Raw genomic sequence first — 18,183 nt, 5'->3', positions numbered from 1 at the left:
TTGGGTAGTTATCATCCCATACGTCACTAGCTCATGGACTCTTGCTAATTACATGAAAGAAAACATAATTTATGTAAGAACTTACCTGATAAATTCATTTCTTTCATATTAGCAAGAGTCCATGAGGCCCACCCTTTTTTGAGGTGGTTATGATTTTTTTGTATAAAGCACAATTATTCCAATTCCTTATTTTTTATGCTTTCGCACTTTTTTCTTATCACCCCACTTCTTGGCTATTCGTTAAACTGATTTGTGGGTGTGGTGAGGGGTGTATTTATAGGCATTTTAAGGTTTGGGAAACTTTGCCCCTCCTGGTAGGAATGTATATCCCATACGTCACTAGCTCATGGACTCTTGCTAATATGAAAGAAATGAATTTATCAGGTAAGTTCTTACATAAATTATGTTTTCCCATAGATGCCTCTACACGGGACTCGTGGCAGAAGGTCCCTAAGGTGGAGGGAGCAGTATCTACCCTAGCTAAGCGTACAACTATCCCCATCGAGGACAGTTGTGCTTTCCTAGATCCAATGGATAAAAAATTTGAGGGTTTCCATAAGAAAATCTTTATACAACAAGGTTTTATTCTCCAGCCTCTTGCATGCATTGCCCCAGTCACTGCTGCAGCGGCTTTCTGGTTCGAGTCTCTTGAAGAGGCTCTTCAGGTGGAGACCCCGTTGGATGATATCCTAGACAGGCTTAAAGCTCTTAAGTTAGCCAATTCATTTATTTCTGACGCCGTTTTTCATTTAACTAAGCTAACGGCTAAGAATTCAGGTTTTGCCATTCAGGCACGTAGGGCGCTATGGCTTAAATCCTGGTCAGCTGACGTTACTTCAAAGTCTAAGCTTCTCAACATCCCCTTCAAAGGGCAGACCCTATTCGAGCCTGGACTGAAGGAGATCATTTCTGATATTACTGGAGGGAAAGGCCACGCCCTTCCCCAGGATAGGTCCAACAAATTAAGGACCAAACAGACTAATTTTCGTTCCTTTCGGAACTTCAAGAGTGGCACAGCTTCAACTTCCTCTGCTTCAAAACAAGAATGAAATTTTGCCCAGTCAAAGCCAGTCTGGAGACCTAACCAGGCTTGGAGCAAGGGAAAGCAGGCCAAAAAACCTGCTGCTGCCTCTAAGACAGCATGAAGGAGTAGCCCCCGATCCGGGACCGGATCTAGTTGGGGGCAGACTTTCTCTCTTTGCCCAGGCTTGGGCAAGAGACGTCCAGGATCCCTGGGCTCTGGAAATTGTTTCCCAGGGATATCTTCTGGATTTCAAAGCCTCATCCCCAAAAGGGAGATTTCATCTTTCTCAATTATCTGCAAACCAGATAAAGAGAGAGGCATTCTTACGTTGTGTTCAAGACCTTCTGGTCATGGGAGTGATCCACCCAGTTCCAAGGGAAGAACAGGGGCAAGGATTCTATTCAAATCTATTTATAGTTCCCTAAAAAAGAGTGAACTTTCAGACCAATCTTGGATCTCAAGATCCTAAAGAAATTTCTCAGGGTCCCATCCTTCAAGATGGAGACTATTCGAACCATCCTACCTCTGATCCAGAAGGGTCAATATATGACTACCGTGGACTTAAAGGATGCTTATCTCCACATTCCGATACACAGAGATCATCATCGGTTTCTCAGGTTTGCCTTCCTAGACAGGCATTACCAGTTTGTGGCTCTTCCCTTTGGGTTAGCCACGGCGCCAAGAATCTTTACGAAGGTTCTAGGGTCCCTACTAGCGGTTTTAAGACCACGGGGCATAGCGGTGGCCCCTTACTTAGACGACATTCTGATACAGGCATCGAATTTTCAAATAGCCAAGTCCCATACGGACATTGTTCTGGCCTTTCTGAGGTCTCACGGGTGGAAGGTGAACGAAGAAGAGTTCTCTCTCCCCTCTCACAAGAGTTTCCTTCCTTGGAACTCTGATAGATTCAGTAGAACTGAAGATTTATCTGACAGAGGTCAGGTTGTCAAAGCTTCTAACTTCCTGCCGTGCTCTTTATTCCACTTTTCAGCCGTCAGTGGCTCAGTGTATGGAAGTAATCGGCTTAATGGTAGCGGCAATGGACATAGTTCCGTTTGCCCGCCTACATCTCAGACCACTGCAACGTTGCATGCTCAATCAGTGGAATGGGGATTACACAGATTTGTCCCCTCTGCTAAATTTGGATCAAGAGACCAGAGATTCTCTTCTCTGGTGGCTATTTCGGGTCCATCTGTCCAGAGGAATGAGCTTCCGCAGGCCAGAATGGACTATAGTGACGACAGATGCCAGCCTTATGGGCTGGGGCGCAGTCTGAAACTCCCTGAAGGCTCAGGGTTCGTGGACTCAGGAGGAAGCCCTCCTTTGGATAAACATTCTGGAACTTAGAGCGATATTCAATGCTCTTCAGGCTTGGCCTCAGCTAGCTGCGGTCAGGTTCATCAGATTTCAGTCGGACAACATCACGACTGTAGCCTATATCAACCATCAGGGGGGTACAAAGAGCCCCCTGGCGATGTTGTAGGTTTCAAAGATAATTCTATGGGCAGAGGTTCACTCTTGCCATCTCTCAGCTATCCATATCCCAGTAGAGAACTGGGAGGCGGATTTTTTAAGTCGGCAAACTTTTCATCCGGGGGAGTGGGAACTCCATCCTGAGGTATTTGCCCAGTTGATTCATTTATGGGTCAAACCAGAACTGGATCTCATGGCGTCTCGTCAGAACGCCAAGCTTCCTTGTTACGGGTCCAGGGATCCCAAGGCAGCGCTGATAGATGCTCTAGCAGCGCCCTGGTCCTTCAGCCTGGCTTATGTGTTTCCACCGTTTCCTCTGCTCCCTCGTCTGATTGCCAAGATCAAGCGGGAGAGAGCTTCGGTGATTTTGATAGCTCCTGCGTGGCCACGCAATACTTGGTATGCAGATCTGGTGGACATGTCATCCTTTCCACCATGGACTCTGCCGCTGAGACAGGACCTTCTACTTCAAAGTCCTTTCAAACATCCAAATCTAATTTCTCTGCGTCTGACTGCTTGGAGATTGAACGCTTGATTCTATCAAAACGTGTTTTTTCCGAGTCGGTCATTGATACCTTAATTCAGGCTCGAAAGCCTGTCACCAGGAAAATCTATCATAAGATATGGTGTAAATATCTTCATTGGTGTGAATCCAAGGGTTACCCATGGAGTAAAGTCAGGATTCCTAGAATATTATCTTTTCTCCAGGAGGGATTGGAGAAGGGACAGATTTCTGCTCTGTCTATTCTTTTGCACAAACGTCTGGCTGAGGTTCCAGACGTTCAGGCATTTTGTCAGGCTTTAGTTAGAAGTAAGCCTGTGTTTAAACCTGTTGCTCCGCCATGGAGTTTAAATTTAGTTCTTAAAGTTCTTCAAGGGGTTCCGTTTGAACCTTTGCATTCCATAGATATTAAACTTTTATCTTGGAAAGTTCTGTTTCTAGTAGCTATCTCCTCGGCTTGAAGAGTTTCGGAGTTATCTGCTTTACAGTGTGATTCCCCTTATCTGATTTTCCATGCAGATAAGGTAGTTTTACGTACCAAACCTGGGTTTCTTCCTAAGGTAGTATCTAATAAGAACATCAATCAGGAGATTGTTGTTCCTTCATTATGTCCTAATCCTTCCTCAAAGAAGGAACGTCTTTTACACAATCTTAATGTGGTTCGTGCTTTGAAGTTTTATTTACAAGCTACGAAGGATTTTCATCAAACATCTGCTTTGTTTGTTGTCTACTCTGGACAGAGGAGAGGCCAAAAGGCTTCGGCAACTTCTCTATCTTTTTGGCTAAGAAGTATAATACGCTTAGCTTATGAGACTGCTGGCCAGCAGCCTCCTGAAAGAATTACAGCTCATTCCACTAGATTGGTAGCTTCCACATGGGCTTTTAAAAATGAGGCCTCTGTTGAACAGATTTCTCTGAGCCGGATTCTAGTTTATTTTATATCCGAAAGAGAAGATTGTTATTATTTCCCTCCATAGCCTAAGGGTCTTGTGAGGTAGAGCCTCTGCATCGGTACCTTTATTTAGGGGCTTTGTGTTTGCATTTACTTTTAGCGCTATTTCGCATTTGCTTCATTGCGGCTTGTGGCTCTGTTATGTTATTCTGTCGGCTGAAAAGCTCACGCTTTAGGTTAATGGCGCAGCTTCTCACAGCCTGGTCAGCTCCTCCCTCTTCTTGTCCATAGCGGCATTGACCACATCCGTGTGTAAATACAGCATGTAGTTTGCTGTTTAGATCCTTTACGGCTATTGTCGTGTAGCCAGACGTCTTGATCTTTCTAAAAACCTTTTGTGTTCTATGGTGGGAAAAGAGGGGGAATATATTGGCTCCGTTGTTAGTCTAATTAAAGGGCCAGTGTGTTGTGTTTTTCCTTTTGAGACACAACGGATAAATTGAAAGAGACAGTACTACTTTTAAATGTATAATAATCTTTATTTACATTTTTTTCTAGATTCAGCTTCCTGGTGGGTTTAGTTCTTTTTGGGGGCTGTATCAGGGTTCTGTTTATTGCAACACAATGTTAATGTGCAAATCCTATTCTATCCAAACGATATAGATATAAAACGTTTCTTTATCATGTTTATGGAGAACGTTTTTTAGGATATGATGTTTCTTTATATTGTATAAGCAATCATCTCTGCATAATCTGTGACTGTTATAACGTCTCTTAAATTAACTTTAAATTACTGTTTTTAAAGTGACAATCTTGTTTTTTATTATAATATTTAGATATTAAAATTGAAATAAAATGTGGGAGAGAATTCTGTTTGGTTTTTAAACACTAATATTGTTTACAAATATACAGTTATTTGTATTCTTGTTTCGCTAAATCTCCTGAGATAGGGAGAACGCTTTTCCTCTGAACCCAATGTCTCCCAGGATGATGCTGCGTAGGTATTTCCACAGTGTTCTCCTTCCACGTCCCTAGCCTTTATGGCATCATCTGCTGTGCCCTTCGGTTTCTCATTATCTCCTAGAGGAGTTATTTGCTGCAGAATCTGCTCTTCAGGTATCTTTTGGGTATCTTTAGCATTATCTGCTTTAACTTTTTCCAGGGGAAAATCACAGGAGGAATATTAAATATTCAGATAGTAAGGTTTCTGTACCGCCTGCTGCTACACTGTTTGTCTACATCGTAGGTTTGATGAGGAGGATATGTCAGTAGCCTCTGAGGATAAATTCTCAGATGTGGACAGTATAATTCCTTTATCTGTTGCAGAAGTTGTATCCTTCAGATTTCAGCCTGAACACCTTTGTGTGTGATTAAAGGAGGTTTTTTGGCTGCTTTGGAGCGACTCTGATACATCTGTCGTTGTCAATCCCTAAAGAATCTAGGGAATTTTATAGATACTAGGAAAATCATGCTCACAGGAATGGGAGAGCTACTCTTAGACTTTTTCTCAGTCTCCTGTCCTTAACAGGACGTTTCCTGTCATTGTCTCCATTAAATGTAGGTTTACTTGGAATTTTAATATTGCCACTGTGGCAAGTGCGGCATCTTATTGGTGTGACGCCTTATTTGTTCCAATTGGTAGGGACTCCTTTAAGGAGGAGATCCTGATCTGGATTAAGGCTCCTGAACTAGTCTATTCCTTTATTTCTGATGCTACCATGCTAATCTTTAAGCAGGGAGCCAAGATATAGCCACAAAGCCTCGCAGGCTAGCTCGGCGAAGTTAGATATCATGATCAATGGATTTTTCCAAGCTTCTGGCGTTTCCTTGTTTGGTCCGGATCTGACAGGAATATTTGTGATAGTTTAGGTATACTTGGATTATGGCGTTGGACTTACGATCCAATAAACATATGTCCGTGTGGGTTGGCACCCCACTTCTGGTACCAGTTTAAAGATTTCCACCACAAGACGAAAAAGTAGTGAATTTCTGTCTTCAGTCATTGATATAAGAGGTCCCAGATAGGCTGTGGGCATAGTATCTCAGGGTTGCTACATGATAGTCATCCTTTCCTGAGGCAGGTTCCTCCTCTCAGGTTTATCGGCACCAGATATCAGTGAATTTTCTAGTGCGTTTGGAACTTATATTTCCTTTTGAGGGATTGTTCCAGTTCTTGTATGAGAGCAGGATCTGGGAATTTTCATCATATAGTGGACCTTAAGTTCCTCAACAGGTTGTTAGGTTGTATCCCAAGGATCAACTCTGGGCACTGGCGTGTCAAGCACTCCCTTCTAAGTCTGCTCATGGTGCCCATAGTCATGGAGGATTCTGAGCTTGAATTTTCTGTCAATCACTTTCAGTTAATTAGTCCCTCTGGTATAGTTTAGTGACTAGCACACCTAGCTGGAAATCCAAGGGTTGAGAGTTTGAATCCACCCACAGGTGCTGGTTCTTTGTGGCTGCCCTTGGAATTTAGAGAACTTTGATTATCTAAAGCTCCTGGTTCTAAAAACTCTTCCCTTTGGCCTTGCCATGGCTCTCAGAGGGGGCTATATTGCAGGTTTCAGGGAATTGCTGTGATGCCCTTCCTGGATGTCATAATGGTTCAGGCGCCATTTTTTTTCAACAAGTAAACTCTCTCATAATGAGACCTCGTCTTTTTTCGTTCCGTGGATGGAAGTAAATCTGAAATTGAGTTCCCTTATTCCCGCTATAGGGGTAGTTTTCTTAGGGAGCTTATTAGTTTCCCTTCTTCTGAAAATATTTTTGTCAGAGGTCGGACTCTGTTTGGCCCTCCAGTGGTTCGATGTATGGAGGTAATGGTCTGATGATTGCTTCATTGGACATCATTCCTTTAATTGTTTCCATCTGTGAGTCTGCGGGGGGACCTTGTGGCCCTGTCTTGGAGGATAGATCTAGATCTGTCGACTCAAGATTTTTCCCTGTAGATCGGTGAGGAATTAATGGTAGAGCGCTCGCGAGAGGTAGCGGGTTCGTTGCCCACATTCACCGGAATTTTTTTGGTTTTCTCAAGGGCATCTGTCTCGGAACACATTCTTCCGGAGACTTTTCTGAGTAATAGTGATAACGGTCACTAGCCCGTTGGGTTGCTGACTCTGGACTTGGGAGGCGTCTATTCTCCCCATATCTTTCTTAGAGCGAATATTATCTTCATTGCGCTGATGGCTTGTCTTCAGTCACTTTATCTGTTGGTCAGGTTTTAATTGAGCAGTTTCATCTCAGTGGTTGCATTAACCGCCTGAGAGGAACCTGGAGTTCCTGTGACATGATTGGCATGGATTGTTCCGTGGGCAGACGCTCACTTTCGTTGCTTATCCATTTTTCACTTTCAGGAGTGAATTCCAGGAGCAGAGAGTTCCTCAGGCCACTCTGATAGATGCCCTGGCGGTTCCTTGGGATTTCAGGCTGGTATACCGGTTTCTTCTGGTTGCTCTCCTTCCATGAGTCATCACTCGTATCACTCAGGAGAGAGCGTCAGTAATGCTAATAGTCTCTGCGTGGCTTCACAAGATCTGGTATGCAGACCTAGTGGAATTGCCATCTCCTTTACCTTGGAGATCTCCTCTGAGGAAGGACCTTCTACTTCAGGGTCCCTTCCTTCATCCAAATCTCGTTTTTTCTGATGCTGACTGCTTGGAGATTGAATGCTTAATTTTATTTAAGCGTGGGTTTTCAGAGTCGATCGAGACCTTGGTCCAGGTTTGTAAGCCTGTGACTCGTAAGATCTTCTATAAGATTTGGCGTTAATATTGTATTGGTGTGAATCCAAGGGATACTTCTGGAGTAGAGTCAGGATTCCTAGGATTTTGTTCTTCTCCAGGATGGTCTGGAGCCTATTTTGTTGCATAAGTGTTTGGCAGATGTGCAATCGTTTTGTCAGGCCTTGGTCAGAATCAGGCCTGTGTTCAAACCTGTTACTCTTCTTCAGCAGGCTCTGTTTGAGCCTATGCATTCCTTAGATATTAAGAAGTTATCTTGTAAAGTTTTGTTTCTAGTTGCAATTTCTTCTGCTCATAGAATCTCTGAACTCTCGGCGTTGCAGTGTGAATCCCCTTATCTTATCTTATCTTTCATTTGGATAAGGTGGTTCTGCATACTAAGTTAGGTTTCCTTCCTAAGGTGGTTTCGGATAGGAATATTAACCAAGAAATCGTTGTTCCTTCTTTGTGTCCCAACTCTTCTTCTCTTCTTCAGGGTCAGAAAGCTACGGCCACTTCTCTTTCTCTATGGTTGAGGAGTATAATTTGTTTGGCTTATGAGACTGCTTGACAGCAGCCTCCTGAAAGAATCACGGCTCACTCAAAAAGGGTTGTTTCTTCTTCCTGGGCTCTTCAAGAATGAAGCTTCTGTGGAACAGATTTGCAATGCTGCAACTTGGTCGTCCTCAATACTTTTTTTCTAAATTCTATAAATTTGATACCTTTGCCTCGGCTGAGGCTTCTTTTAGGAGAAAGGTCCTTCAAGCAGTACTGCCTTCTGTTTAGGTTACCTGTCTTGTCCCTCCCTTATCATCTGTGCCCTCTAGCTTGGGTATTGATTCTCAAAAGTAATTACTGATGATCCGTACACTGTGTCATTAGAAAGAAAACAAAATTTATGCTTACCTGATAAATTTATTTCTTTCTTGACATGGTGAGTCCACGGCCCTCCCTGTTTTTCAGAGCGTTTTTTGTTATATAAACCTCAGGCACCTCTGCACCTTGTGTTATTTCACAGCTTTGCTGTGGTGCTATTTGCCGCCTCCTGCTGGCCAGGAGTAATATTCCCAACAGTAATTACTGATGATCCGTGGACTCACCGTGTCAAGAAAGAAATTAATTTATCCGGTAAGCATAAAAAAAAAATTTTTTCCCCCAGAAACATTTCAATTTTTGAATAGTTAAGAAGAAACAAAATACTTTGTATGGATGCAGATGTGTCTTTGGAAATAAATAGAATAGGGCCATTTTCTTCATAAACAGGGAGAGACCACAGCTGCATTCAATACTTTTGAGAAATACAAAACCTGGCCACCAGGAGGAGGCAAAGACACCCAAGGCAAAGGCTTAAAGTGAAGGTAAACTTTGATGAATGAAAGTCTGTTTTTTAAAAATACTATTAAAAACAGGGGCACTTTCATCAAAGTTTACAAATCAGCCGTTTTGATTAAAAACTTACCTTTGTTTCTTTTCACAGCTACAATAGCTTCCCCCTCCTGGAAATACTCTCTTCACACGTCAGCAATGACTAATCCGGCTTCCTCCAATCACAGCATGGCCTCAGGCAATAACCACCTTGGGGGGAAAGCCATGATTGGAGGAAGCAGACAAATCTTACCGAAGTTCGTTTAACACAGACAGCTCAAGTGCATACAACTAAGAATACAATCCTTGCAATTCAAATTTGAGTATATCCAGTAGCAACGGTTTTTATATATGACCGCAGAGGAAGTAAACATAATTAAGTTTATCCAGTTGAACAAGGATATACAATGTCTCAATAAACAGAAATTGTATCAGAATTGAGCTGAATCATTAATATACACTATAAGAGTGCTTATGTAAGTTAGCTCTTGATGTTTTGGAGTGAATAGCCTACACCTCAATCTTTTAGTAGGCAATTGTTAATACAGAAGCTGAGTCACTTTAGAAAAGAGACTGTGTATAATTTTTGACGCTAAACGTCATATAAACAAGTTCCATCTTGCTATACATTTAGAATTTAAGTAAGTGGTGTATATAATCTCAGCTGGAAATAAGCAGAAATAAATAGAATTTTATACCCACTATTTAACTTACACTTAACTTCGCATACAAAGATATATCATTTTGGAGATTTAAATAACACGCTATATACTTAACTCTTATATTTGAATTGGTAACTTCGTACACAAAAAGTTTGGTGTATCACATCTCTAAGACGCAAGTATACAGCAGTTCCCACTCCAGCCTACATTTAACACTCAAGTACTAGGAGCAACAATCTTAACTTATATATATTTGCTGACATCAATAAAATCGGTGCTTAAGTGTGATTTTAAGTTCATTCCTATTTTAAACGCAACCCAATAAAAGTTATATTTTAATTTGTAATCTGTTTTCTCCCCTTTCACTTATTCCTTAGGGAATAATTTGTGTCACCCAGTTAGATTTAATTTACCTTTTGACCTAGGTGTGCTATAAGTGTATACTTTCTCTCTTTCTTTGTTACAATACGGTTTTATACACAGCACCCACATCCTGACAAACTATTGAATAATTGTAGGAATTAAGGTCTCATACGATAGTAGTGCCATTGGTTTCTTTTCAAAATTCCAATAATATTTGAAGAAGCGGGGGGGGGGGGGGGGCTTTAATAATGTTTCGTTATATCATTCGGTCTTCTAATGTGTAGTGAAACTTGGGCTCATGGCTTTTTCGGAACATAGACCTTTATTGAAGGTTGCGCGGCCTTTACGGACTGGCGCCAGGCGTGGTCATGCTCCTGTCCTCCATTTCCGTATTCTGACCGTGTGGCGACTGAGAGATTCTGTTTCGCTAGAGTCTGGGTCATAGGAGGTGGTGAGTGCCCCAGCCATTGGGGGTGTAAAAGGTGCCGTTTATTTTTTTGTCCATATTTATAATTTCCAAGTTATGGAGGATTCTGATTTTTTGGAGACGGATGTTTGATTCAGATTCTACTTTTTGCAAAGAATATGAAAGGGCGCAGGTGATCCATGCCCATCAATTATGTTCCTTTTTTAGTGCTCTGCTCTCCAGAATCAGGGATCTTAGAGTCCGCTGAGCCATCTGCCCCTGGCAATTCCGTTTCGCGTGGGGGGTGTGCCCCACAACCTTTTTTGTTTGCTACACAATCAGGTGTCCCGAACGCCGTTTACCCTTCTCCGGAAGGTGACTTGTTTTCTCCAGGGGTTACGGCACTTTTCCGCATGGCCATATCGATGGCGCTGGCGCATTTACATTTTCCATATTGTCCGTGTTCTGGTAACCAGGGCTCGTCAGGCGTGGGATCGTCTAGTTCTGATCAGCCCTCTGGGGAGGCGTTTTCCTCTAAAGCTTCAGGGGTTCAATCCTCAGGGCCAGGGTCGTTTGTTGCCCCGACAGAGGTAAGTCTTGCTTTTCGTGTTAGACTTGTGCGCTTTCGTGTTCTGTTGAGGCATGTTTTGGCAGTGCTCGAGGATCCCAGGCCTAATAGGTTGGTGGATCCTCCGTCTTCCGTTCCAGACGGCAAGCAGGGTTAGACAACGGGGATGAATCAATTTTCTTGTCATATATTTCTTTTAAGTATCTTCTTCCAATTCTGAGCTTTGGAAGACTGGTCTTGGTTGGGTACTAGTTTAAGTCCCTGGGGGCCTTTATCAGACACATGGTGCCCGTTATAATTGGCTGGTCCGGTTGGGGTGCCGAGTGGCTCTCTCTGGTTTTTGAGTTTAGTTTTCTAGACGCCAGGCTGGTCCTAGTTTATTCTTTTGGGGGCATCAGAGGAGATTGTGCTCAGTCATGCTTGTCCTATTCATGTTTAGCGAGGGTTCCGAGGCTTTGTTCCTGCTACGGTGTACTCTGTAGACTCCTGTGTTCTTCAGGTGCTGGAGTTTTTTTCTCCTTCCCAGAGTGGGTTGGGGTTTTCCATTGAAATCCGTGGTGCCGGTGGCGTTTCTTCATCCCCTCTTTTGAGGATTCCCTTGAGGACTCTGTTTTCCTTGATGACGGTATCTCTTCCTTTGGGTCGAGGTGGTGTGGGCCTTTTTGTCCCCTTTCCTTGGGGCTGGTCATCTGTTTCAGGAAGTTTGGGCCTTTTTGGACTGTTTTCTTCTTCCGGGATCTCATCTGCTCCCATATTATTGGAGCTTTGCAGATTATGTTGTCTTCTTTATTCCCTGTGTATGCCCCAGCTTAGGCGTTTTGGGTTTTCCTCCGCAAGGTGTTAGGATGCTTGTGCATCGTTTGTTCCTTGAGCTGTAGGTGCTTATGGGAAGTTGATCCTGGTTGGATCTTGGAGATTTTGGTTATCTGCTCAATCCAGTTTTCTAGGTTTTAGTTTTGTGCTCTTGTTCGTTTTGCCTTTGTTTTTTGACTTAGTGGGTGCTGTCCCTAGAGCCTTTGGAGGCCCACCAGGGTAGCTGGGGCGTGCTTCATTGCCTAGCGCCTTTTCGGTGAGGAGTTTGTATCCCGCTGTGGGTCTTTAGCGCACTCTGTATCTGGGCTACTTATGTGAGAATTCAGTGTCCAAGGTACCTTGAATATTATGTCCCACAAAGACTTTGTGGTGATCTTTGCTGCTTTGAAAGCTGAAAGTCTAGAGTTCAAATCCAGCCGTGGCTATGTACTCTTCATAATGTAGGTCCTACAAATATTCTTGCATCACCTGTTGTGCAAGGTCTGTTCCAATTGAGGTAACCTGGGGGTTCCTCTGGGGATATAAATTTGTGTTCCTTGTCTTTGGCTGGACAGTTTGGTTCTGTTTCCAGATCCCTTAGGACTGTTTGGGACGGCCCAGTTTGCCAGTGCGGGGACATTTTATGTTCCTATGGGAGGATTTTTTTCTCTCTCTCTCTTCTTGGAGATTTGGATATTCTGCTGGATCGGCAGTGCTGGCCGTATGGTTCCTTCATTTGTTTTTTTTTTACCCTTTGGGTCTTTTCAGCTTTCCACTCCATATCTGTGTGGGGTTAGCTGTTTTATTTTGTTTTCGTTTACCCTTCTTTGGGGTAGACTTAGCATCCCACAGTATCTGCCTTGGCGGTCTTTTTCTTTTTCTTCCTCTGTTCAGTGAGGTTGTCCCTCCTGCCTTGTGTGCAGGTTGCCAGGTGTAGGGATGGTCTCTTGACGTGCCATTCTTGTAGAAGGTCTCATTTGGGAGTGTCCTTAGTCTTTTTGGGAAGGTAGCTGCGTCTTGGGTTCTGGAACCCAAGCTCTTTTTTTTTGGGGGGGGCAGGATCCCTCCCCTTTCTTTCCTGAAGGTCTTGGTTTAGGGAATTTTCATTCCTTTGTCTTTTCGGACATTACCAGTCGATTTGTGCTGGGTCTGTAGCCCGGAGTGAGGGTTCGGGGTCTGTCTGATCTGTTGATCTTTGACCGCGTAGTTTTTTCTCTGCGGGTTCTGTCCTCCCTTCCCTGCTTTTCTTGGAAGTGTAGATTTGCAAAATTGTCTTTTCTATTGACAGTCCTGTGCAGCTTCTAGCTTGATTAGCTAGGGCTGGTGACTTGTGTTGCTGCAGGAAGTCTGGGGCTTCTACGGAGCTTTATCAGTTATTCTGATGCTAGGCGGCTCCCGGGGACGGTTCGTCTTTTGGTTGCTCTATCCGTGGTATGAGTTAGCACTCTGCGTAGGGGAGGGGTTCTTCCTTTCTCCCTTTAGTTGCAGGGCTTGTCTTTGGGCTTTTGGACTCCATTCAGATGGGGGTCTGGGATTTTTCTCCCTTTGCTCTGCTAGTTCTGTGGGGGGGGGTTCTTTAATCCCCTAGTTCCTGTGGTTTCTGGGGGTCCTTGCAGACTTTTTTTTATCAGAGTCCTTTTTCTTCCTTTAAGGTAGACTGTGGATGTTTCCCCTCCTTCTGGTCGGGGTTAAGGTTTTTTGCAGGCTGAGAGCCTGCAGGATTTTGTCTCCTCAGGGGCTCTTGGGCTCGGTCGAGTCTAATGATCTGAGCAGTCTCTATCTAGGGCCTTGCTGGTTCTACCTGATACTCGTGCCTTTTCCTTTTGTCCTTCTGCTTCTGACGACGCAGTTTTTTTGTCGGAAGCTTGGGTGTTTTTAGGCAATGTTCCCCTTTAGAATGGGCCGCCTTTTGTACCCGCCCGTTTTGCATTCAGTGTCCCTCTATAGCTTGGGTATTGTTTTCCCAAAAGTAATTAATGCAGCTGTGGACTCTCCCCGTTTATGAAGAAAAACTTAAATTATGCTTTACTGATCCTTTTCTTCAGACGAGGGAGTCCACAGCTCCCCACCCACCTTTTTCGCCCTAATATTTCTCCTACTGTTCCTTGTTCCTTCGGGAGAATGACTGGGTGATGATGGGAGTGGGGGAGATATTTAAGCCTTTGGCCGGGGTGTCTTTGCCGCCTCCTGGTGGCCAGGTTCTGTTTTTCCCAAAAGTAATGAATGCAGCTGTGGACTCTCCACGTCTGAAGAAAAGAAAATTATCAGGTAAGCATAATTTAAGTTTTTGATGGGATTTATTCTATGAATCCATCATACATTTAGTATTACGCTGGAGAATTTTTAAAATGACTTTGAACTACAAACTGCATATGTTTTCTGTACAGTAGTAAAACTAGCACCCAGCGGGGCACCCATTAAACGTGTCTTTAAGTACATCTGACGGTTTTGCAAAACCATTTATCACAGACCACTTGCCACTGGAGGCATCAATTCATTAATAATGCATTTGTGGTTAGACAGAAATTAATGCATTGATTTATTATTTTTCAATTCACTGGATGCTGACAATTTACTAAATGGCTGATAGTTACCTATAAGAGGCTAATTATATATCATTAGATATGCTATTCATGTAAAAGGTTTTAATAGAAAGTTTCTTTTGTTTATAACTAGTGTTATGCTCATTACAGAATGTGTATGTATATAGGTCCCCCAGCCTCTGTGCTTAAAAAATTATTCAGGGAACAGCACTTGCTAATTTATGAAGAAGCTAAACTGAAATTGGCCCAATTTTTTTTTGGCTGGCAATTTGTCTAACAGAGTATTGGATGCTTAATGGCATTTTTGCACTCCTATTTTGTGTTTTTGTTTTCAACTAAAAGTAGTTTTATTTTACCCTATGGCCTGGTAAATATGAGTTACTTCTTGGAAACGTCAGGCAAAACTTTTCAGCCCTATTTATCTGTGTGCTATTATACAAAAGCTTATATAACTCAAACCAATTTTTCCTAAATATACTTTTTTTTTTTTTTTTTTATCGTCTAAATCTGCAGTGGCAATTATTGCAAAACTGGAATATTCAAATACCTATAGATATATAATTTAAGATTATTCACTAACCGCTATCTGACTTCTGAAAAGTGACTCAAATGGCCTTGATAATAATAGAAAATACATGCGTTAATTAATTAGAGCATGGAATTTTAACCTAGCAATGCTGCATATGTCTTTAGACCAGCATTGCTCTGCGCCTCCAAGAGGTACTTTTAACTATGTGCTTATCCCCGTTGTGGGTGTTAAACACATGGAGTTGCAGCTTCACTAGGGTTAAAAATGTACATGCTCTATTAAATTGGAGCATGTCATATTTTTTTTTATTTCATTAGAATGGTCCTTTAACTCCCCAAGGAATATGGGCAACGTAATATGTTCTCCTTTTAAAGTGAATGTAAAGTCAGCTTCCTGTCTAAACATATTTGTAACAAATGTTAATAAAAAAGTGGACTTTCATTCATCAATTGCTAATTTTTTCAATCATTACCTTTATTTTCACTAATTTATCCTGTTTCTCGTTGTTATCATCCTCCACCCGGCATTCGTGCTCCGTTCCTGTTGTTTATAACAGACGTCTTACTAGCCAATAACGTCTCTAACCACAGGGGGACCCACCCTCTTAGAATGACGTAAGAAGTCCTTTTTCCGCATGCGTTCGATTCTGGTTGAAAGCTAATTTATAGTCAGCTCGTGCACATTTCGCGCATGCGCAATAGAACAGTATACGGAGTCCTGTCATTTCCTCACTATTTCAGCACTCGGTAAGTTGATGTGAAAGGGCTCTGTATATAAGTACATTGTACATTGTAAATAAGTACTTTGAAATACAGTTAGATGGCTTGAGAAAAGTAATTTATTTTATATTATAGAAAGTGACTTACACTCGATATGTATTTCTCTGCTAATTGGCTGGGGTGTTAGGAGATACTGTCCGCTTCGCAACGATAGTTTTCATTGAATGGACTCATTCAATGAATACTATGTTTTTTGACAGCGGAAACCGGAGTAACGCATGCGCAATGGCAATAGTAAACGGGAGCGCCCATTGCTGATACGTAAACAGCGGGTGGGACCGCTGTTTACGTAATATGGAGGAAAATCAGGAAACAGTGAGTGGGAGGAGCGGGTACAGTAAATGAAGCATATTTACGATATGAAATTAGAAATAAATGATTACTTTTAGTAAAAAATTATTGTGGCGGTATGCTTAATAGGATGATTGTCTACATAACTATATCATCCAAACCGGAAAAATTTACATTCACTTTAATTTTGAAAAACTTCTCTTAAAAATACTGATACAATATCCATAATTCCATAATTAATATGGCCACTAATTAATCATTTTTGTTGTAGTATTAAAGAATTCATTGTTCATTGAAAGGCCTTATTTATTTTTTAGGAAAAGCAGGAATGGTGGTGGATTTACATAGCAGATAGAAAGGATAAAACGTTAATATCTACACCCTATCATGTATGTACCCTTAAGGATCAGGAAGAGGTGAGACATTTTTTTTATCTAATGTGACGCAAAGATGTATTTTTAAAATAGCTTCTTGCATTTGACTTCCAGTTTGCTATAGTCATATCTTAGCATAACTTAAAATCTAAGTGACTAGAGTCTAGATTGCCTTTTAAATTTGATGAAAACTGTGAGTGAAAATGTATTCTGTGTATGGCTGTAACTAGTCATTCAGAGTCCTATGAATGAATAAGGAATATGGCTACAAGTAGTGGCATTCAGCTCTTTATTTGGATTTGTTTGAAAATGCAACGCACAAAGATCTGTGCAAATCCAGTACATGTCTTACACCTTCAAACGAATAAATCCGGCTCCGAAAAAGAGTTGAATGCCACTACCTGCAGCCATATTTATCATTTGTTCATAGGAACTAACAACGAATGCACATATTTAGTCCTATTTCAAACTTGACCAAAATGGTGAATATTCCCTATCTAGGTGGAGCTGAAGTTTCCTGCACCCAGCAAACCAGGCAATTATCAGTACACTGTGTTCTTACGATCAGATTCGTATATGGGTTTGGATCAGATTCAACCACTGAAGGTAAAGCTTATTCTTGTTCAAGTTTAAAAAAATAAATAAAAAATTATTCTGATTTTGTATTATGGTTACACAAAGCCTTTAAATATTTTAACAATTTAGCATCCTTTTATTGTAATAAAAGCAAAATTGTATGTAATACAAACCGCAAGATTTTCCTTATAATACTTCATACACACACCGTTTCCAAAGCAAATTTTACAGTATTTTATTCATTTTTTTTAATTGTCATTATTTTTAGCAGTTTTATAGCAAAAACTCTGCCTCAACGTTATCCAATTAAAGGAAAAGAATGCTATTAAAGATTTCATTCAAATTTGGAAAACAGTAGCTCAATAAACTATTTTGTAAACTATTTAAATGAATTAATTAGTAAAGATGTTTGTGAGGCATTAGATATTTAAACAGCACTTGTAATTCTCTAACATTATGCACCACTGTGTTTGTCTTCTTTTACCTGCAAGTTGGAAGTTGAGTGTATTTTGAAGGAATTTGTTTTATTTGCTCTTTTATAGTTGGAGGTTCATGAAGCTAAACCAATACCAGAAAATCACCCACAATGGGATACAACCATAGAGGGTGATGATGACCAAGGAGATAGTGATGGCTTTGAAGAAAGTTATGAAGAGGAAGAGGAAGATGATGAAGAAGATTAAAGAGATGTTGAAATGGACTTAAATAAAATTTCACATGGTTATCATTCTGATATCGGAGCTACTCCATTTGCCAGAGCCACCTTGTAGACATTTTTAAGGAAGTTGAATTTTTTTAGTTTCTATCTTTACAAATCCAAGTGCTTTGTGTATTTTGCCACCAGAGGTCAACCAAACCTTTGCCATTTGTACTACCTTAAGAATGCCCCGTGGCCTGCTAAAGCCATCAGGTACAGAGTGCTGCATAAACAAGTAAATAAAGCTTTTTATTAAATGAATTTGTGTATATTTAAAGGTTGTCCATCTGTTTGAGAGAGACGATGAAATATGGTAAATTGTTAATTAAAATCTTAATATTTTATGTAAAACATTCTCTTAATTTCCATGTTATCTTAATTTTTTTTTAAAAATCTTTTGTCAGAAATCTAGTGCTGCTAATTTAGTTTCAGCTCTCTTTAGTTTACACCATTTTGTAAGGAGTGACATTCCACATGGTCCACAAAACATAATATAGTGGCTGAGAAGATACTTTGTGAATTTTAGTTTTTAAGCACTGATTAAAACCCTATATTCACTTGAAGAAAATTTTTTTATATATATATATATATATATATATATATATAATTTGTAAATGATATAATT

At 41.2% G+C, this 18,183-nt stretch overlaps 1 protein-coding gene across 1 annotated transcript in view; it reads left to right on the top strand.

Moving 5' to 3' along the window:
- The window catches only part of SEC63 (SEC63 homolog, protein translocation regulator), a 259,775-nt gene extending 241,956 nt beyond the window's left edge, over positions 1-17,819 (top strand). The window contains exons 19-21 of the mRNA XM_053710605.1: positions 16,229-16,327; positions 16,787-16,891; positions 17,404-17,819. Of these exons, the coding sequence (XP_053566580.1) occupies positions 16,229-16,327; positions 16,787-16,891; positions 17,404-17,544 (345 nt within the window). The 3' untranslated portion in view covers positions 17,545-17,819. The remainder of the gene's footprint in view (positions 1-16,228; positions 16,328-16,786; positions 16,892-17,403) is intronic.
- The last annotated feature ends 364 nt before the right edge of the window (positions 17,820-18,183 follow it).

Source organism: Bombina bombina, chromosome 4, assembly GCF_027579735.1.
Source record: "Bombina bombina isolate aBomBom1 chromosome 4, aBomBom1.pri, whole genome shotgun sequence".
NCBI lineage: Eukaryota > Metazoa > Chordata > Amphibia > Anura > Bombinatoridae > Bombina > Bombina bombina.
The sequence above is the reverse complement of the archived record's forward strand: the minus strand, read 5'-3'. Positions and strand labels throughout refer to the sequence as shown.